The sequence below is a fragment of the Palaemon carinicauda genome, chromosome 28 (genome assembly GCF_036898095.1).
Source record: "Palaemon carinicauda isolate YSFRI2023 chromosome 28, ASM3689809v2, whole genome shotgun sequence".
In the NCBI taxonomy this organism is placed as follows: domain Eukaryota; kingdom Metazoa; phylum Arthropoda; class Malacostraca; order Decapoda; family Palaemonidae; genus Palaemon; species Palaemon carinicauda.
Window position 1 is genome coordinate 42,587,316 of NC_090752.1, and position 22,300 is coordinate 42,609,615.

General features: G+C 42.9%; 1 protein-coding gene across 1 annotated transcript in view; it reads right to left on the reverse strand.

The window, feature by feature from the left end:
• LOC137621786 (Golgi pH regulator-like) overlaps positions 1-22,300 on the reverse strand; it is a 198,238-nt gene that overhangs the window by 58,042 nt on the left and 117,896 nt on the right. The window contains exon 6 of the mRNA XM_068352293.1: positions 3,364-3,483. Within this exon, the coding sequence (XP_068208394.1) occupies positions 3,364-3,483 (120 nt within the window). The remainder of the gene's footprint in view (positions 1-3,363; positions 3,484-22,300) is intronic.

The window sequence follows — 22,300 nt, forward strand, 5'->3', positions numbered from 1 at the left end:
GAAGGGGATTGCATGCGATCCACAGGCAGTTGAAAGTCCAAGGCTGAAGTCTGTGGACTAGCGGCAGTGTCGTCTGAAGAAAGTCCAGGGGCAGCCAAAGGTTGAGAACCAGAAGACGAGGGACGAGGAGGCTCCTCTGCAGAGGGAGGCTGCGCTGACGATGCTGAAGAGCCAAATTTGTGTCTCTTCACCAAAGGTGAAGGCACACGTGTCTAAGACGAAGAGGAGGGCGAACATGAAGAGAACTTCGTCCACAATGACGGCCTCTGGGGGCCAGTGGATCAGCAAGCTGACCTTAAGCCTCAGCAGTCCTCCGAAGAGGAATCTCTATGAGTGAACTCTCCCGAGGGGGAAAAACACTCGTAGGAGACACACACATAGGATTTTGCTTCCCCCTTGAAGGATGTTCGGCAGGGAGGGGAAGCACAATCTTCAGCAATGGTGGAAGAGTCCGAAGGGGCAGGAGCGTCAGCAGGATGGGTGGCGGACGATGCCCGACACAACAACATTGACACAAGCAAGAGGATCCACTTCTGACGTCGACGAGGGCTGCACACTAGTACCACGGCGAAGAAACTGCAGCAGGTTATCCTTGGAGGGCGGATCCCCTGTAACCCCAAGGATGACCCCACCTGTAATAAGGAAGAAGAGTCATAGACCCTGCGTACTTGCCCTGGACTTGAGGGCCACCCCTGCGGTACTTTCATGTCTGCTGAGGACACTGATCCTCCCACGCTGTGTCCTTTCTGCAGAGGTCAAGGGTGTGATAGTGATAATAAGTGTAAGGAGTGTCTGGAGTGGTCTGCCTCCTAGTGGGAAAGGTTTGGGCGACGGCGGAAGTAGTCGTCTAAGTGGTACTCTTCTCCTTCGAAAGTTTCTTCGAAGCAGAAGAAAGCCAGGGCTTCATCTTCACTTCCCGACCTTCCTCCGAAGCTCCTGCTCGTTCGGTCTCCTCCAAGAGACCGTCGAGTAGTAGCGCAGCCCCTTTAATACCTGGAAGCGGCCCCATTTCTCGAGGACCGACGTTGTACAGGTATTAAAGGGTCTACGCTACTACTGGACGGTCTCTTGGAGGAGACTGAACGAGCAGGAGCTTCACAGGAAGGTCGGGAAGTGGAAGATGAAGCCCTGGCTTTCTTCTGCTTCGAAGAAACTTTCGAAGGAGAAGAGTCCCACTTAGACTTCTTCTTCCACCGTCAGCCAAACCTTTCCCACTAGGAGGCAGACTACTCCCGACACTCATTAAACTTATTATCACTATCACACCCTTGACCTCTACAGAAAGGACACAGGGTGGAAGTATTGGTGTCCTCGGCAGACATGAAAGTACCGCAGGGGTGGCCCTCAAGTCCAGGGCAAGTACGCAGGGTCAGCAGAAGTCAACACACACACTGAAAAAAGAAAAAGCACAAAAAGCATTAATGGCAGTCCAATATTTGATAAGGATGAAGAGCGGCAACGATCGTTCACCATCCGAGCCAAAAGCAAAGTGAACTCAATCACAAGTGTGAGTAGGAGGGGTACCGAGCTACCCCCACTACCCGCCCCCCCTAACTAGCGGGATGGGTAGTTAACCCTTGCTAAATTTCAATGGCTAGTCCTTTCATCTTCCCTGAAAGTAATACTCCCAATAAATAACGTAGGTTTGTATTCCAATTATGGAAAAAATTTTATTAATCAAATTTTGGAATAAAGAAGTAAAATTCTAGTAATAGTTTCCAAATTCCTCATTTAGCATACACATTTTCAAACAAACTTAATTATTGATCAAAGAAGTTTCTAAAAATTCCTCTAGGTAGAATACTTTTGCAACTGTACGTGACTCTAGGTTCAGTTACTTTTCTGCTAACTTGGTAACACTGCACTCAACTAACAGTGAAATGTTTTTTTCCAAGGTCATATTCAGCAACTGTCTGTATTATTTCAGAACTCGAGCAACAAAGTCATTATCAAAATATTGCTTTATCACAAAATATAAACAAAATATGAGAAAATAAATAAATACTGCATAAATAATATGTCATAGCCTTGTTTGCTAAGAGCCACTAGTTGGCATGTTTGCTTGTAGAAGGGGGTTGGCAAGTCATCAGCTGATCAACAAAACAAACAAATAACTTACTACTGTACTACTGTACATTAAACGAAGTGCAATATAAAAATAATTTTATTTATTACATATGAATGATAATTATTGTTTTATATTTTATGCTTGGTGATTATGTGCTTGTATGTCATTAGTTGGGTCTTTGAGGCTTGTCAAACTCCCCTATATAACTTTTTCTTAGTGTTAAGATGCAGGGTAATTTTTAAGGGGCATTTTTTCAGGAAAAAAAAGTGTCTTATGACACGGGAAGTACGGTATACCGTATTTGTAAGGACATATCTGGGACATCACCGTGTGTACTGTAGTATCGGGTAAATTTTGATGATAACGTCATCATAGCGAAGAGATTAAGTAGTTCCACCAGCTACATGACTCGAAAAATTTCCTCATAAAATGAGCTGAACTTAAGAGAATATCATCCAAAGGCCAAAAGCCTAGAGAAAATATATTTTTTTCTCATCAAATAACTAGTCATGAAGTAATGGAAATTGATATATAAATCTAGAATCATAGGAAAACCTAGAGGCCAGTTCATACACTGTGCTAGGTAGTAGGTTGGCCAGGGCACCAGCAGTCGTGAGACACTACCGCTAGAGAGTTATTGGATCCTTTGACTGGCCAGACAGTAATACACTGGACCCCTCTCTCTGGTTACGGCTCATTTTTTATTTGCCTACACATACACCGAATAGTCTGACGTATTCTTTACAGATTCTTGTCTTTCCTCTTACACCTGACAACACTGATATTACCAAACACTTCTTCTTCGATCAAGGTACTAATTACTGTACTGTAATTGTTCAGTGGCTACTTTCCTCTTGGTAAGGGTAGAAGAGACTCTTTAGCTATTGTAAGAAGCTCTAGAAGGATACTCCAAAATCAAACCATTGTTCTCTAGTCTTGGGTAGTGCCATAGCCTCTGTACCATGGTCTTCTACTGTTTAGGGTTAGTGTTCTCTTGCTTGAGGGTAAACTATTCTATCTAATTTTTCTTCTTGTTTTGTTAAAGTTTTTATAGTTTATATAGGAAATATTTATTTTAATGGTACTGCTCTTAAAATATCTAATTTTTCCTTGTTTCCTTTCCTCACTGGGCTATTTTCCCTGTTGGGGCCCCTGGGCTTATAGCATCCAGCTTTTCCAACTAGGGTTATATCTTAGAAAGTAATAATAATAATAATAATAATAATAATAATAATAATAATAACAATAATAATAATAATACTGTATTTTTTAGTTTTAATAATCTGATCACTTACCTCAAGAGCTGCAACCTCTTGCTTTATAGCAGTTAAACTTTCTCCTTGTGGGCGTGTGCTCGTTGTTACACTACGAAGAAGGCCCCAAATACGAGAGCTTGATCCAGAGTCATCTTGAATCTATTGTGAAAATAAAAGATTTTAATTCAACCATCAAAAATTCATAGAAACACTAAAGCAATTATCACAAATGTTCAAAGTAATTTTCATTTTTCCTAGCTATACGAGCCTGAGTCCTTCAAACAGGAGTATGACTTCAGCACAAGCTGGAATGCCCATTAAATGAAAAATGATCCAGTTATAACTACTAACGGGTGGCAAGGGGAAGCTCAGCCCACCTGTTAGTTAGCGAGACTAACACTTTTAACCCTATGCCTAGGACTGAAAGGGGTGGTTGAGGTGGAAAGTGTACCTTAAAAGACCCAGGTCTGTATAGCTAGGAAAAATACAAATTACTTAAAAAAACAAAGATTTTTATGGTAATTCGTACTTTTTATAACTAAACAAACCTGTCTTTAAAAGGGGTATAACTTCAGTGTAGTTGGAACAGCCATTAAAATTTAACAAAATAGTTATAACTACCAACAGGTGGCAGGGAAGCTATGTTCCTTTGCGAATAAAAACCTTCGTCCTATAACTAGGAGACTCACCTATTGATGGGAGGCAGTCCCTATGAATCAAATTCTGACTGGTTTAACTTCCATGAAAATACAAATCTGCCTGGTCCTGTAGAAAGCAAAGGTGACAACTTCAGCAACCTCCTAACAGCTCAAGTAGCCTATAGGAATGCTAAAATCGTCTGGTATCCAGTCAAATGAGGAACCTAAATCCCTGTTTGGGATATACTACAGAATGTACACATAAATGGAAAAAAGCAATTGGTTTGGCATACATTCATCCATCACCCACCGCTTAAAAGGGGGACAGAGAAGATACTTCTCCACAGATCCTGTCTGTAAAGAAAAGTTGCTAAGTTAAGCTTACAAGCATCATTGTCCATTTCATCAAATAAAGGCCACACTTTTTCATCTAGAAGATAGCCTAATTTCCATGATAGACAGATGCAGAGCCTCCAAAGATATCTAGACATCTTTTGTGCAATCTCTCGCAAAAATACTATCATATGGAGGAGTAGTTGGATACTGGATAGTCTCCACCCACGGAATGGGGGTGCAAAACTAAAACAGCAAACTTCCTGTTTATTTGTGGCAAACAGGTCGATCGCTGATGACCCTCAAACTGTCACTCAAGGATATGGGGACCACTGATCCTACAACTAACCCTAGACAGTGTGTGCCCGCTACTACATTCATCCTGCTTGGAATGTCCCTCGCTGATAGCTCTACAGCCTTATATCTACCATCCAGATGTGCACTTTCTTTGTCTGTTCATAACGGCTGCACAAAACTGTGGCTCCTTGCATGCTGATGTACACTACAATCATATAGTTGTCACTCATCAGCACTACTTGATGCCCTATCAAACACTGTTGGAATGCTTGTTGTGCAAGCAGCATGTTGATGTGAAGGTGCTGTTCTCCTCGTCATACTTCTGAAATTACTACTTTCTCCTGGTGTGCACCCCCCCCTCCTTGGATGCACCTGAGAAAGAGTTATCTCAGGAGATGGAGAGTTGAGTGGAACTTCCTTGCTGAGCTTTTTATTATTCAGCCACCAGGAAAAATCCTCTGCATCTTCTGCTCCACAAGAAAAGACATGATGGGAGATTGCTGGATGCTATAAAAATGATGCTTCAGTCCCCACTATGATGGCTAATGGAGACACCAGTGTGGAACAAGTTTCTACAAGGAGAGATGTCCCAAAGATGCTGTCATAGCTGAGCAGGAATTTCTCTCTTGTATATGAAAAGTTAAACAACTTCTCAAAGACTGCAGATGTAATCATCTGAATGAAGGACTCTCACTGATGCCATATCAATCAGCATGCCCAGGTACTTTATCCTTAGCTTAGAAGTATGATTCTACTTTTTTCAATTTACCATAATCCTCAAATTGCAACAAAAGGAGAGCAATCAATCTTATCTTGAAACAATTGTCTCTCAGAGGAAGCCAGGATCAGCCAATCACCAAAATACCTCACCAGTTGTATCCCATCAGAGTGGGCCCAAGCTGAAATCAGAGCAACGCATGAATGAATACTGTACCTCAGAAACAAAGAACTGGCATGCGGCTCCCTCGAAGACAAAGTATAGGTATTTTCTGGAGGACTGATGGATGGATATTTGATAATACAGCATGTTTCAGATCCACCAAAAGCATGAAGTTCCCACTTTGATGGGAGAATGAATCAAATGTAACGTCTCCAGGCTGAACGGGGTTTCATGAAAAAACCTGTTCAGAGGCAAGAGGTCGATGACCAATCTCCTGTCCAAGTTGACTTATCCCACAGGAAGAGCAGACTGTGGAAACACGGAGACCCATCTCAAATGATTTCTAGAGTACACCTTTCCTCATTTTCTTTCACCTCCATTGCCAAGGCTAGAGCTCTCCGCCATTATGGAGGATAGGAGTTGAACTCCTTCGGAGGTAAAAGTCAGGGGAGGATTTTGGTCCGCATAGGCCCAAAGATAGTCGTCCCAAAAGACCCATACTACCCAAGACTTGGCAATGTTTTGCTGTCACATTACCTAATGGCATGAAAGGCATCCCCCACTAATGGCAGCTGGAGGAGGGGACTGCGCTACTCAGTATCCACACTTCCTACCCTCTTCCTACTGTTGACCCTCTTGGACTGCCCAGGATGGGTGATTCAAAAAGGTAAAGCACTGTCCAGTCATCTTCTAACACAAGAGGTTGCTGGAGGTCCTGATCAGGACCAGAGCTTTCTCCATCCCCAATCTTGAAGCCATGGCCGCAGTTATCTTCAAAGGGCTGTAAACCCTGATAGATATTGCATGGTGGATTAGAAAATCCTGACAAGGACACCACATCCCCACAACTGCCCAAACATCACTCTTCTGAGGTGTTCCTCATTGTAACCACAGTCTCCAGTCCAATCTGTCAAAATGATAACTGCCTTTCCACTAGACAGCATAACCTTCCTCTACTTTGCCAGTCTCAGCATTTGATAAATCATGTGACTGGGCAAAGTATGTGAACAGCCCAGACCATTGGTCAATCCAGGAGGAACTGGAGGTTGGCCATGGAAGAAGCCTCCAAGGCTGTTGACTAAGGAGATGTAAAGAACTTGCACTCTGATCCCGGTCTCTCCACAGGATATCCTGCTGTCAGTTCAGACCCAAAGGGGTTCAATGGGCAAAGGTAAGAACCACACACCTTGAGATACATAAAACCTCCTCTGCCCACAAGGTATGGAACACAAGATCTTATTCAACCAGCTATACACAAGAGAACTTTCAGATCTGCAGATCTAATTATTAATTTGCGAGCAAGATCCAGCCATAGTATTTTCAATGAAGGCCTTGATCTTTAAGGGGAGCTGAAGCACAGCTCAATGACCAAAGATCTCGTAAAAGGTGCAACAGTCACCTCCCCCAGGTATTTGGAAATGTAAATGATTGTAAGAATTTCTAAAAAGGAACACTCAGACTTCGGGTTCTCTATCTCTGCTGATACCAAAATGAGGGAAGGAATTTTTGGATTGATAGTTCCCTGAGCTAACATCTTTGAAAAGGATAGCTCAACAACAGGCCACTTACTCTCAAAGTATACCACTTACTCTTAAATTATGTGCGCTTCAGACTGAGAACATATATAAGACTGTACTACAAAAAGACCAATCAGTGACCTGGTCATGAATAATCATAATCCCCATCGGAAATAGAACTACTTTTCACTCTGAGGATTTTACAGGTAAGCCAAGTCCTGAGCAATATGAGTAAACTCTACATTGGAACTGGTCATCAGGTGACACAGGCCCCCAATTTTCATCAAGCATACATGTTACGCTTAGAGCGGTCCAAGGTGAAGGGCTGGTCTTCTTCCCAATCCTGCGTGCAAGTGGGAACTTCCCTGCACAAACATGGGGAGTGACCATATGGCAGGTGATGACACTTCTTACTGATACTAGGTGTACGTGTTTCTCGCCTGGTCTTTGAGCCACAAGTAACCTATTGTAGAATGAGCACTAGGCCACTGAGGAGTGCATTCCCAATTCCATGCATATGTGAGACTGTCTGTCTGGCTTCTTGTAAAAAAGAGGAGACTAATCACTGGCTCCTTTCACCGCTTGTTCTCGTTCATGTGTACAAAATGAAACAGCACAATGTACAATCTTATCCCCTTCGATACCAGAGTATCTCGGGAAAGAGACCAAGATTCTCAACAGTGCAAAAGGAAAGGTGGAGAAGGGTGGCGCCTTTCAACCATTTGACCACCAGTGTGCATGATCAGTCCCATATGAGAACTAGCCTCAGCAGGAGAAACCTCAGCACCATCACATCAGCTTAAGGTACATTCCCTGGATAATCTGGTGGACAGGAACACCGTTTCTCTCTCCCGTATGAGAAGAGATTGCTAGGAGATTTTTGAGACTCTTTGAGATCAATCTTCCTGGATTTTAACATCTTTTTCTTCTTGGAAGAAGCATCAGAATCAGAGGAAGAGGAGAAAGGATAACTGGAAGAGGAGTGCATATGCTCCTTCCTCTTACAAGCCTTCTTCAAAGTCAGAGTTAGGGAGATGAAAGACCACACTCCGATGGAGAAAGAACAGCATCAGGAACCTCCATAGATGCAATTACTGCACCATCATCCTCTGATGATGCCACAGGTGTCACAGAGTTCAGGGTTATAAACACTGAAGTAACCTTTAGAGTCAAGTCCTTCAGTTTCTCCACAGATGGGGTACCAGCAACACCCATAGATGGACACAACCTTTTCAGGTTTTGGTCATCATTATCGTTGTCAATCTTCAGAAGACACAGAAAGTTAGGTTTAGCCAGGAGAGAACAAGGAGCTATAAAACTACTTGGGTATCAGCTTTGAGGTTTCAAAATTAAACAGCAAAGAATCATTCTTAGCCATTTTCTTCTTCTTCTTTGAGAACTCTTCCCACTGAAGAGGAGGCCACGACTGGTACTCATCACAGGTAGACGACTGCAAACAGGTGTGCACCCTGCAAACCAAAGAGAAGGAAGGGACACATAGCAGGTTTAGATATAAACCTACCAAACTACTTTCCATCTTTGCACAGGAACAATCTAAACCCGTAAGTTTCCATCAGCAGTATGTACACACACACTATATAAAGAAAAAAAAATTGCTAGAATTAAGGAGGCAGCTAGGTACATGAGTACTGCATGTGGGTAAAGTAAGAAAATGTATCTCACTGATTGACAGGGGGCAAGGCTTCAACGCAATACTTGTCAAGAGTTATACGTAACAACCTACAGTAGTTAATGATTCAATGACAGTTCTAGCTTGCACTGAAGTTATACTCCTATTTAAAGGGTGAAAGTTTTATTTATGTAAGAACAATGCAATTCAAAGTAAATCAGGGCTAGCTTAAAATTGTTTAGAGAATGGCATATAAATGAATATTATAAATTCTAAAGTAACAGGAGTATGACTTCAGCACAAGCTGTAAAGCCATTGAATTGTTAACGAGATAATTATAAAAAAACGACCCAAATACAAGTGGTGAATGAAAGACCCACCTGCTATTTTTGACCTTTGGCCCAAAACTGAAACTGTTGTTTGAAAATAATTGTAACTTAAAGGACTTGGGTTTGTATGAAAATATCACAAACTTTAAAAGTAATTTGTACATACATACATATACCAAGGCACTTCCCCCAATTTTGGGGGGTAGCCGACATCAAACAAATGAAACAAAAAAGGGGATCTCTCCTCTCTACGTTCCTTCCAGCCTCACAAGGGACTCAACCGAGTTTGGCTGGTACTGCTAGGGTGTCACAGCCCACCCTCCCCCGTTATCCACCACAGATGAAGCTTCATAACACTGAATCCCCTACTGCTGCTACCTCCGCGTTCATCCAAGGCACCGGAGGAAGCACCACGGCCTACCAGAACTGCATCACAATCGTTCGCCATTCATTCCTATTTCTAGCACGCTCTCTTGCCTCTCTCACATCTATCCTCCTATCACCCAGAGCTTTCGTCACTCCATCCATCCACCAAAACCTTGGCTTTCCTCTTGTACTTCTCCCATCAACTCTTGCATTCATCACCTTTTTTAGCAGACAGCCATTTTCCATTCTCTCAACATGCCCAAACAACCTCAACACATTCATATCTACTCTAGCTGCTAACTCATTGCTTACACCTGTTCTCACCCTCACTACTTCGTTCCTAAACCTATCTACTCGAGATACACCACCCAAACTCCTTAGACATTTCATCTCAAACACATTCAATTTCTGTCTCTCCGTCACTTTCATTCCCCGCAACTCCGATCCATACTTCACAGTTGGTACAATCACTTTCTCATACAGAACTCTCTTTACATTCATGCCCAACCCTCTATTTTTTACTACTCCCTTAACTACCCCCAACACTCTGCAACCTTCATTCACTTTCTGATGTACATCTGCTTCCATTCCACCATTTGCTGCAACAACAGACCCCAAGTACTTAAACTGATCCACCTCCTCAAGTAACTCTCCATTCAACATGATATTCAACCTCACACCACCTTCCCTTCTCGTACATATCATAACCTTACTCTTACCCACATTAACTCTCAACTTCCTTCTCTCACACACCCTTCCAAATTCTGTCACTAATCAGACAAGCTTCTCTTCTGTGTCTGCAACCAGTACAGTATCATCCGCAAACAACAACTGATTTACCTCCCATTCATTATCATTCTCGTCTACAAGTTTCAATCCTCGTCCAAGCACTCGAACATTCACCTCTCTCACCATTCCATCAACATACAAGTTAAACAACCACGGTGACATCACACATCCCTGTCTCAGCCCCACTCTCACCGGAAACCAATCGCTCACTTCATTTCCTATCCTAACACATGCTTTACTACCTTTGCAGAAACTTTTCACTGCTTGCAACAACCTTCCACCAACTCCATATAACCTCATCACATTCCACATTGCTTCCCTATCAACTCTATCATACGCTTTCTCCACATCCATAAACGTAACATACACCTCCTTACCTTTCGCTAAATATTTCTCGCATATCTGCCTAACTGTAAAAATCTGATTCATAAAACCCCTACCTCTTCTAAAACCACCCTGTACTTCTAACATTGCATTCTCTGTTTTATCCTTAATCCTATTAATCAGTACTCTACTATACACTTTTCCAACTACACTCAACAAACTAATACCCCTTGAATTACAACACTCATGCACATCTCCCTTACCCTTATATAGTGGTACAATACACGCACAAACCCAATCTACTGGTACCATTAACAACACAAAATACATATTAAACAATCTCACAACCATTCATATACAGTAACGATGAGCCTGCCTCCGAGGACTCCGACGACTCCTCGTAACAGATCCGAGAGGCGGGCGTGTCCGTTTTCACAATTTTCTGGGTTCCAGATGTCGAAGGCTGAAGGAAGACGTCGGGAACTGCCGATAGAGGGGCTGGGAGAGAGGTCGGACAATCAACATTCTGGAACCAGGACCCGAGGCCGTCCTCCCCCCTCAAAGGTGACCTACAGGGAGTTCTCGGGGGCCCCCATCCGAGGGGATCTTCCAACGGCGAATCTTCTTTTCCTGGGGCTCCTTCAGCTGCGGAAGCGCCTGAAACATAAACCCAAGAAGCTGGTGAAGACACAGGGACATCTTTATTCCACATAGGGTCGTCCGAAGAGACGTGGCCTGCAAGCACAAGGGCATCGTCTTGCGGACCCTCACTAATTAAACCTTCAGGTCCCCCACTTGCCTGTAAAGGATCAACAACCCCAGAATCCCGAAGACACGACTCCTGGGGAAGAACCATTGGTTTTTTCCCCGCAACAGACTTACCTCGTCCCCTACTCTGGGTAGGGGATGAAGAAGGAACCCTGTCAGACTTCTCTCCTGTAGAAGTCGCGGGCGAAGAAATGCTGGTCTTCCTGGGCAAACGTTTAGATGACTTCTTCTTCTTCGTTCCAAACCTCACTCACTGCACCTCACTCCACGACGCACACTCTGGACACGTGTCCGAAGGAGAGCAAACTCTACCCCTGCACGAAGAGCAAAGGGAGTGCGGGTCCACCTCAGGCTTAGACAAGAACTCACCACACGACTTCAAAGCCTTAGGCCCAGGACAACGGCGGTGATGCTCCATACCGCAAGACACAGGAACGCAGCGGGGAAGGATAACAAGGGCAAGTAAACACTTTATAAACACAAGGGAAAGCACAAGGGAAAACAAGTGAACACGCGAGAGCACAAGGGAAAGTATAGCGGGCCACGTGGGAACACACGGGACACACGAGTCGGGGACACAAAGGGTCGCACTGAGACAAGGAGAGCGTCGAGATGATATCACGACGCGACCAAAGAACTTACTGAGGGTCGAGACCCAAGCTAACACGCGACCTGGCTCGAGACTAGCCTCAGGGCACGTATCCTTCCACCTGGGGTAGTCCTCACAGAAAACGGAAGTAGGGTAAACTACACAAAACTCTGGTCGGTTGAGAGGAGATTCCAGGTACCTCCTAAGAAAGTAGTTCGAGGTAAGTCTCTGTGTTGGAACAAATACATATTAAACAATCTCATCAACCATTCATGTACAGTCACACCCCCTTCCTTCAACATCTCAGTTCTCACACCATCCATACCAGATTCTTTTCCTACTCTTGTTTCATCTAGTGCTCTCCTCACTTCCTCTCTTGTAATCTCTCTCTCATTCCCATCTCCCATCTCTGGCACCTCAACACCTGCAACAGCAATTATATCTGCCTCCCTATTATCCTCAACATTCAGTAAACTTTTAAAATATTCCGCCCACCTTTTCCTTGCCTCCTCTTCTTTTAACAACCTTCCATTTCCATCTTTCACGGTCTCTTCAATTCTTGAGCCAGCCTTCCTTAATCTCTTCACTTCTTTCCAAACCTTCTTCTTATTCTCTTCATATGAATGACCCAATCCCTGACCCCACCTCAGGTCAGCTGCCCTTTTTGCCTTACTTACCTTGCGCTTTACTTCCACATTTTTCTCTCTATATCTTTCATACTTCTCTACACTATTACTCTGCAGCCATTCTTCAAAAACCCTCTTTTTCTCTTCCACTTTTACCGTCACTCCTTCATTCCACCATTCACCGACCTTCCTCATGCTGCCTCCAACAAACTTCTTGCCACACACATCACTTGCAATCCCAACAAAATTTTCTATTACTAACTTCCACTCCTCCTCTAAATTACCAGTTTCTCTTACTTTCACTTCATCATATGCGATTTTCAACCTTTCTTGATATTTACTTTTTACCCCCAGTTTTATTAACTCATCAACTCTCACTAGCTCCCTTTTACATCCACCTACTCTATTCCCCCACTCTTTTGCTACAACTAATTTTCCTTCCACAAAAATTTGATCAGACATACTGTTAGCCATACCCCTAAATATGTACACGTCTTTCAATCTTCCAAACATTCTTTTAGTTATTAACACATAATCCATTAACGCCCTTTCTACCACTCTTCCATTTGCCACTCTTACCCATGTATACTTTTTTTTTATCTTTCTTTTTGAAAAAGCTAGAACTTATCACCATCTCTTGCTCAACACACACATCTACCAGTCTCTAACCACTCTCATTTTCACCTGGTACGCCATACTTCCCAAAGACACCTACCTCTCCAGCAACCATTCTAGCATTTAAGTCACCCATGACAACTACATAATTCCTTCTACCCAGTCCTTCGACACATCTAGTTAATTCATTCCAGAACTCATTCCGCTCTTCTTCACTTTTCTCACAACCTGGCCCATACTCACTGACAAAAGCCCAACATTTCCTACCCACCCTAACCCTTACCCACACTAACCTAGATGATATCTCCTTCCATTTCACTATTTTACCTGTCATCCATTCACTCAGCAATAAAGCCACACCTTCTCTTGCTCTTCCCCTTTCAATCCCAGACACTCTACCGGACATTTCACCAAACATCACCTAACCTTTCATCTTTGTCTCACATAAAGCCAATATATCTATCCTTCTAATCCAAAACATACTTCCAATCTCACATCTTTTACTCTCATCGTACTACATCCACGCACATTCAAACACCCCAAAACTAGAGTGTGGGGAGCACTTACTCTCCCCTAAGCTCCACCTCTTTGATGTCTCACAGGATTATAATACAGGAGAGGGGGTTCCCAGCCCCCTCGTCCCGTCCCTTTTAGTCGCCTCTTACGACACGTAGGGATACGTTGGCGCTTTTCTAATTGTTTTCATGCCCAAATCATTTACAGTAATACTAGATTGATTCAAGCGCAACTGGAATTTAGTAGTTAAAACTTGCAACAACAGAAGTTACCACAGGTGATATACCCGGTACCTATTACTAAACTGGCGGCTAAAATCCTGGAATAGCTATGTTCAAATCTGATAAAGTGCCAAGCCTAGTACCCTAGACATCTTACAAACCAGGATTGACAGTATCGTCAGATTCATCACCCCGCCAACCTAGGAAGTTGCAAGAGAAAATCTCTTTTTTTTCTTAGACTAGTAAGTCTGTCAAGTAAGGCAGAAACTAGTTTATGTGTTTGCCTATAAATATCCCAGCTCCTCCCTCATAGGGAGGATAGTGGAATAAACACTTCTACTCAACAGAAATAGAGTAATTGCTAGCTATAGATGAGGCTTACCTATGCCTTTGTCCATCCAGCTACATAAGATTCCAACAGCTACACCACAAGGGAGGGGAAGAAGAAAGGAGAAAGGCCATATGCTCTATCTCTTAACCTTGACTTATGTTGTAACCGCTATCTTAGACGTGATAACTTTGGTTCTGAAAAGGAGCTCGGGTAACTACACCACTTGCTGAGGAGCAATTACAGGTCCCAGTAAAAATGTATTTAAATACTTGTGAGTGCATTCCTGCAAATAATCCACAATAACAGTGATCTGACACCTCCATACTCAAGAGTGTAGTTTTTTTTTAACAAAATCGCTGGAACTCCATCTGGTCCGGCTGCCAATCCATTTTTAATTTCGCTTATAGCCTTGACAATATTTGCTTCATTAATATCTATTAAAACTTGAGCCACTGAGAGATTTTTTAAAGACTAGAGTAGCACCAACTTCTCTCATCTCACGGGTGCACACCTTTTCTCGTTCTGGTGCGCTGGGAGATCTAGAGCGTAATGCTCTGTTGATTGCCTCCCGCAATCGAAAGGAGAGTGTATTTTTGGTACTCTCTTTCTTTCACCCTACCAGTGCTTCTAAACAGGTTCCGTAACCTGGATCTGGCAGCCTGAGTTCTTTTACGGTACTGCCTTAGTGCCCTTACAGGATACAAAATTAATTCATCTGAATTGTCAGTTACTTCCTTAAGAGACAAAACTGAAGAGGATAATAGTCTAGCATAAAGGATTAATGGATTATTAGTTTTCGTTACATAATCGGGAACAAAAGATAGAAAAACCTGCCTATAGTGCCAACAGATGAGCATGCTTGAACATTAATAGATAGAAGCACACAAACATGTGAATCCTCTAAATCAAGTGAATGAGTGCAAATAGATAGGCAAATCCCCTACTAAAAAACAAAACAAAAATGAGAGCACTAATACAAACAGGTGAGAGCTCCCATCAGCAGGTAAGGTAGTGCTCCCATAGGAACGCACTCTTGCAAGCAGGCGAGACAGCGCGCAATCATAAACAGGTAAGTGAACGATCTTGAGGACGCGATATGGTGTGCAATTGCAAGCAGGCAGGATAGTACGCTATCACGAGAAGGTGAGAAGATACGTGATCGATGGCGAGCAGGTGAGGTGACATTTCTGTAGATGTGAGCGATTGCAAACGTGGGGTAACGGTCCATACATATGCACGATAACGAACAGCTGAAGTGAAAAAAAAGTGCAATCCGATGTGGCATGCAATAAAAAACAGGTGAGGTTCCAATTCCATAGGAGCGTGCAATCACAAGTAGAGGAGATGAAACACGAACACCTATACAGTACTGTACTCAGTATTTTGGGCTCGAGCCATGTCGTCCTGATGGAAGTTCTTCAAAGGCAGCTTACTACTTGGGATATTTCTGCAAGTGATATACCAGAGAATTTAACCAAAGAAGTATCATAGGGTTCTTTCTCCTGGAGGGAATATCCTGAGAGATATCGTATATACAATAGGGACATGTTTAAAACATGCCACGGCTATCCTTCCCCGAATAGAGTTAACCTTGTCTCAAAGGATTTGGGATAGGATTGGATACTTGAGCGAGAGAGCCGTTACAACTTGCGATCCCATTGTGCTACTACAAACACATTTCCTGGATTACCATTCCTTCTTGCAGCGTCAACTTGATGGTTGTTTGGAGTGTAATTATTTTGGTTGTGGATGGTTTTATGTAAAGTATTTTAGTTTTAAGAAATATAGTTGTAAGGTTATGTTTTGTTTTTTTGTCCTTTTTGTCCAAGAGTTCCGCTGTTGATAACGTAAGGGAAAGTTTGTATTGAGGAGATTATCATCAGTAAGTAAGATTCAAGGGTGTGGGGGTTGTTGCAACATCCTGCCACACCACCTTAGGTTGTCTAGTAGACCAACTTTAGGAGTAATAATGTTCCAGTGATGTGACAATTTCCTCCATTTTCTATAGCACTGCCTTTTATAGCTATTCATGAATCTCTACAGATTTCTGAGTTGTTTGGCATGAGTTTCCACTGTAGTGTAGCAGTAGCCATAATGTGTGCAGTAGAGATTTTTCTTCTAAAAATATTATTATAATACATTTCTATCGAATATTTATTTATATGCTAATTTTAAGAATGAAAACATTTTAATGACTTGTACTTATTGAAATTTTCTCTCTTTACTGGTTACTGATGACATGGAGTGTTCAACAGTAACCTGTACCAGGCGGGTCAAGTTGCCCTGTTGCCATAAGACTTGCCGAAAGCATACAGACTGTGATGTTTCCAAAGGGTCATTTGGGATTTAGGAACCTTCCAACCGCAAAATCTGCAAAGACCTGATAGACACTGGCTCCCACGCTACCAATGTCTCCCAGGATGAGAAAGCACAGAGTCAGAAGACCATTCATCATTGGGCGAGAGGCTTTCAGAAGGGCTCTCAACAAGGTCTCCCTTACCTTCCTTCCATGGAACTTAAAGACCTCCTCTTTCCCAAGGCCGAGGTGACCACTGATTTTGGCCACCAGTTACCGAAGGTTCAACTCCAACCAGTACCATTAGATCATGAGGATGATGAAGTTCGGGATATGTTGATGACCTCTTCTGTGACATCAGAGAGGGAGAGGATCTTACTGTCAACGCAAGCCTCTGATGAGTCACTGAATGTCCATCAGGTGAGTACAATACCCAGTACCTCTTCAGTTCATTCCCCCATCCCTGTATCCACTGGCACTGCTTCTACTTCAACTCCTGTTCCGACAACAAATACACCCTTGTTCCCAGGCCATTTGGAGTTCATGGCATCCATGAAACTCTTACATGCTGAACATAAATGTGCTCAAGCATCCTTGGAGGCAAAGATAGAAGCTTTCCAACAGGCACCTACGTCTATGGCTCTGCCAGCATTGAGCCTGCAAGATTGCTCAACTAAGAATCCTTGGAGTTATGTTTAGCATATGGCTTTGAATGAGGGGTACCTCCACATCCGAGAAGGTATGGGTTCTAAGCCTGTCTCTGACTTAGAATTCTTCCCCTCTATTGACAATTATCCTTACAGCTACGTAAGGCCTAACTCGGAAGTGTCCATTATGGATGATACCATCCCTAAGGAGACTATCGTCCTGGACCACAGCAAGCCTCTGTCCCTATTGGTTGAGCTCAAACGGCTGAATTCACTAATACCCAACTTTCTGCCTTCAGTAGGAAGCAGGACAAATTTGTTGCTCCCAAAGATACTGTTTTTCCCTTTGCCTTAAAAGTTTAGAGGCTGTGAAGAAAATAGTGAAGGGTGGACCATTGCCAGTGCTGGAAGAGTGTAAACCTGTCTCCCTGGCCCTACCTTATGACTCAGACAGCTGGGAAAATGTCCAACACACATTTACTGTTGGGAAACTTGATAAGGACATTAGAGGCAAACAGTTTAATGAAAGGCTGCCTAGAATTCCCAAAATCCCTTTAAAGGAGAAAATGGAGGAAAAAGAAAGGCTATCTGCAGCTTTGTCCCACCAGTCCTATCTAGAGATGTTAATTGGGAACTATTCTAAATCTGACCTCTACCCTGTCTTGGCAAAGACTCACCTGGCTACTTTCCATAAGGATTTTCATGCTTTCATCCTAGCCAGTAGAGCACGTAAAGAATATGTCCTAGCCATAGCAACTATTAAGCATGAGCCTAAAAAGTTGACTGACTCTAACATCTGGGGGAAAGATCTTTTTCCCCAGAAATTGGTTAAGGAAGTAATGGACAGGAGCGGCTTAGGAGAATAAGAGCCTTGCGCAAAAGTGGGACAGGTCCTCTAAGAGGAAATTTACTCATGGAGAAGGACCTCAAGCCAAAGGTAAGAAACTTATGAGACCCTTTAAAGGAAGGAAATCCTTTCCTGTCACGACTGCCTCAGTTGCCATCATCCCCCAGATTGTGTACATGGTTCCCCAGCAGTATGTATCACAGTACTCCAGCCTTTAACCAAACATACGAGCGAGCCACCACAACTTTTCACCCTGCCAGAACTCAAAAGAAGAGCACTAGTGGCAGAGGAAGGTCTGGAAAGGGGGCCAAGCCATTTAAAAAAAGCAGGTCCTTCACAACAACGAGGAGCTACCGGTAGGGGGGAAGACTTCACCTTTTCAGGGATCTTTGGTAGTTCGATCCCTGGGCTCACAGCATAGTCTCCAAGGGACACGGATGGAAATGGAGACAGAAATCATCCCAGTTCAAAAGGTTCTTCCAACCTTCAACCCCATGCTTGGAGGAGTACGTTCAGGATCTTCTCTGAAAGAGTTATCCGTTGCACAAAACTCATGAATTTTTAAAGGGTGCCTCTTCTGGGTGCCTAAAAAAGATTTGAACACTCTTCGAAATATTCTGGACTTGTCTCCACTAAACAAATTCATTCTAAACGACAAGTTCCAGATGCTAACTATCTCACAAATACGGACTCTACTACCCCAGGGGGCCTACACCATCCCCATAGATCTTACAGATGCCTATTGGCACCTTCCGATAGGTTGGCGCTTCTCCCCCCACAAACCTTGGTTTCAGACTGGCAAGAAAGGCCTACGTATTCAGAGCTATTCCCTTCAGGCTCAGTATAGCTCTAAGGATTTTCACAAAGCTAGTAGAGGCCCTTGTCCAACAATTATGGAACAAAGGCCTCAAGGTGATGGTTTACCTGGACGACTGGCTGGTCTGGGCTGGAACAAAGCCAGAATGTCTTCTGGCGGCTCGAGAAGTCATGAAATTCCTACAGTGGCTAGCCTTTCAAATCAACCTCAAAAAATCCAGGCTGTCTCTGGCTCAGGAATTCCAGTGGCTAGGGCTTCACAGGAATCTAAAGTCACACGTCTTCCCTCTACTGCAAGGCAAGAGAAAAACAATCGCAATACCAGGTGCCTACTTCGTTCAAGCGTACTCACCAGACAGCAACAGGTTAGTGTCTTGGGTTCACTGCAGTTTGCTGCCATGACAAAACCATTCTTAAAAGCAAGACTCAAAGAAGCCAACACAGTTTGGAGAAGGAAGGCATCAAATGCTCTGAGAGATCTTTGCAGCAAAACCCAGACTTTACTGAAAAAGCAGCTCAAGCCATGATCCACTACCAAGAGCTTGTTGACACACGTCCCTCTGCAGTATCCTCCCCCGTCCGTGACAATTCACACAGACGCCTCGGAACAAGGTTGGGGAGGACATTCCTCTCCCAAGAAAATACAAGGTCAGTGGTCAATCATATTTCAGAAATTTCATATCAACATTCTGGAAGCTATGGCAGTGTTTCTGACTCTAAAGAAACTGAACCTGAAGACAAAATCACACATCAAATTAGTCATCGACAGCAAGATGATAGTCCACTGTGTCAACAAACAGGGCTCCAGGTTTCCTTAGACCAACCATATGATTCTGGACATTCTCATTTTGGCAAAGTAGAGAAATTAGCATCTCTCAGCAGTTCACCTAGAAGCGGTTGGCAATGTGACAGCAGACGTCCTGTAAAGATCTAAGCCTCAGGAAACAGAATGGTCTCTGGATGCAAAATCAATCTGTTTCATCCTAGAGCAAGTCCCAGTAATGCAAATAGATCACTTTGCAATTAGCTACAACAAGAAGCTTCCCCGGTACGTAGCACCAAACTTAGATCCAGAAGAGGCAGGAATGGATGCAATGTCCATGGATTGGAGCCAATGGTCTCACATTTACCCATTACCACCATTCAACCTCCTAATGGAATTCCTGAACAAACTGCGAACTTTCAAAGGAACTGCGGCCCTAGTGGCTCCCAAGTGGCCCAAGAGCAATTGGCATCCTCTTGTTCTGGAACTCAAACCTCTCCAGGTCCCTCTACCATCTCAAGTGCTGTCCCGGGATGTTCAACGGAAGACTGTCTTCGCTTCCTCTTATAAAACAAAAAACCTTCAGCTCATGATTTTCTCACCCTAGTGGCTCAAAGAAAACTCAGAGTTGCAAAGGAGAGAATTGACTTTATAGAAGAGTACAAGTCCAATACTGTACCACGAAACAACAATACCTGTACTTGTTTTCCTGGAAAAAAATCGGTTTAATGTTAAAAATCATCAGCTCTCTTCCATTACTACGGACTTCTGTATTTCTTTCTTTATTTTATTACATGAACAGGGTCTAACCTCTACAACTATCGCCTCATGTAAGTCGGCACTAACTAGACCCATTGCTTATGCTTTTGATATTGAACTCAATAGCGAGCTGTTCAATAGGATCTTGAAGGCTTGTGCTAAATTGAAACCTAATGCTCCTCCAAAGGATATCTCGTGGTCATTGGATAAAGTCTTGCACTTTGCCTCCTCGATAGATAACACCACTACCTCTCTGAGGGATCTTACACAAAAGGCAATCTTTTTGCTTGTTATGGCTTCTGGTGCTAGGGTCAGCAAGACTGTGGCACTTTCAAGGGATGATGGCCATACTGAATTCTCGGAATCGGGGGAGGTAAATCTTTACCCAGATCCTGCATTCTTGGCAAAAGACGAACTTCCCACGAAACGTTGGGGGCCCAGGATGATTGTTACACTAAAGGAGGATCCTTCTTTGTGCCCCGTGGAATGTCTAAAGGCCTACCTGTCGAAGAGTCGGGCCTTTAAAGGCAGTCAGATTTTAAAGGGGAAACAACACAAGCTAATCTTTCTCTGAAACAGCTAAGGTCCAAACTCACCTATTTCATCAGAAGGGCTAACCCCGATAATATGCCATCAGGTCATGATCCTGGGATAGTTGCCTCTTCCGTAAACCTTTTCCAATCCATGTCCTTTGAAGGTTTAAAGGTTTACACAGGATGGAAATCTTCAAGAGAGGTCTTCAAACATACTTATGTCACTTGGAAAACATTAAACATTTTGTGGTGGCCGCTGATAGTGTGGTTAAACCAGCTTCTTAAGTGTTGTGCATGGACTCTCATAGACTGTCTAATTGGAACTTCTGTCTACATTATGCAAGTGCAATACAGTAATGTTCTTATTTGTAATGTGTACTATTCTATGATTTTAAAGTGTCAAAGGTGATATTTTCCTATTATGTTATGTGTCTTACAATTTTACTACTCTATTACATGATTCTAGGATTTGAAAACTGGTTTTCTGCTCGTGCTTAATATTCATATTGTTGCGCTGAATACTGTTACATTCATGAATCTTTGTTTGGAAATAATAAGATATTATTGTTCTTTTTGCATTTCCTTTTTTTTGGGCTCGAGCCATGTCGTCCTGATGGAAGTTCCTCAACTGATTTCATCTTTCACCAATCGATTACCCAGTCATTGCACATAATGGACAAATACAGACCTTCAGTTTGCTAGTGTGCCCATGTACATAAGACACGTTTGTGCTATTTCACTCTTGGGGCTTAGATGTTGTAAAAGGTTTAGTCCTAAAAAAAAAAAAAAAGGGTTTGGTTAACTCAGGACACTGCCCCGACAGTAAGTGAACCTTTCAGTGAAATTAGAGTAGAGGCTGGATTCCACTTATCATGTGATTTTTACTTTCCCCGTCATCGTGTGGGTACCTCTCTGCATATAGTGACACAATTTTCCCAGTATTAGGGTCATATATTAGGTCCCAGAAACAAGTGACCACAAAGTGGAGTAAAACATGTCAGAGTGGCTGTGAAACTTTAAGGACAGTCAATGTCCAGACCCTGCCGACTTACTGTGTAGATAGTGAACCGCAAAGTTGCAGGGCTCTCCTTAGCCTGAAGCCTTCTTATGTACCTTAAGGGGATCTGCCGGTTTCCGACTTTTTTAACGACAGGTTGTTGATATATAGGGGGTTTGTTAAAGGATATTGTGTGGAACTTTTGGGGAATTTTTTTTTGTTCAGTGACCTTAGGTTTTGTGACGCCAGAGCTTTTTTCGGCCAAAAATGGCCATTTTCAAAATGCATCTCCTCCTTTGATTTTTGGTTTTAAGGGATGAGATTTGAACCATGTATAAAACACATATGGACCTTCGATTTAAAGCCGGGGATTTTTTATTTTTCAATTATTTTTCAAGATATGAATTTTTTTTTTTTTTATGAAATTTTCCCGGAAAAATTACAGGAAAAAATTTGCCAAAAATCAGAAACTCAAAATATCAAAAATCCCCGGCTTTTTTTTAATCTACCATGTTTCCCCATATTATATATGAAATTACATTAAGATTG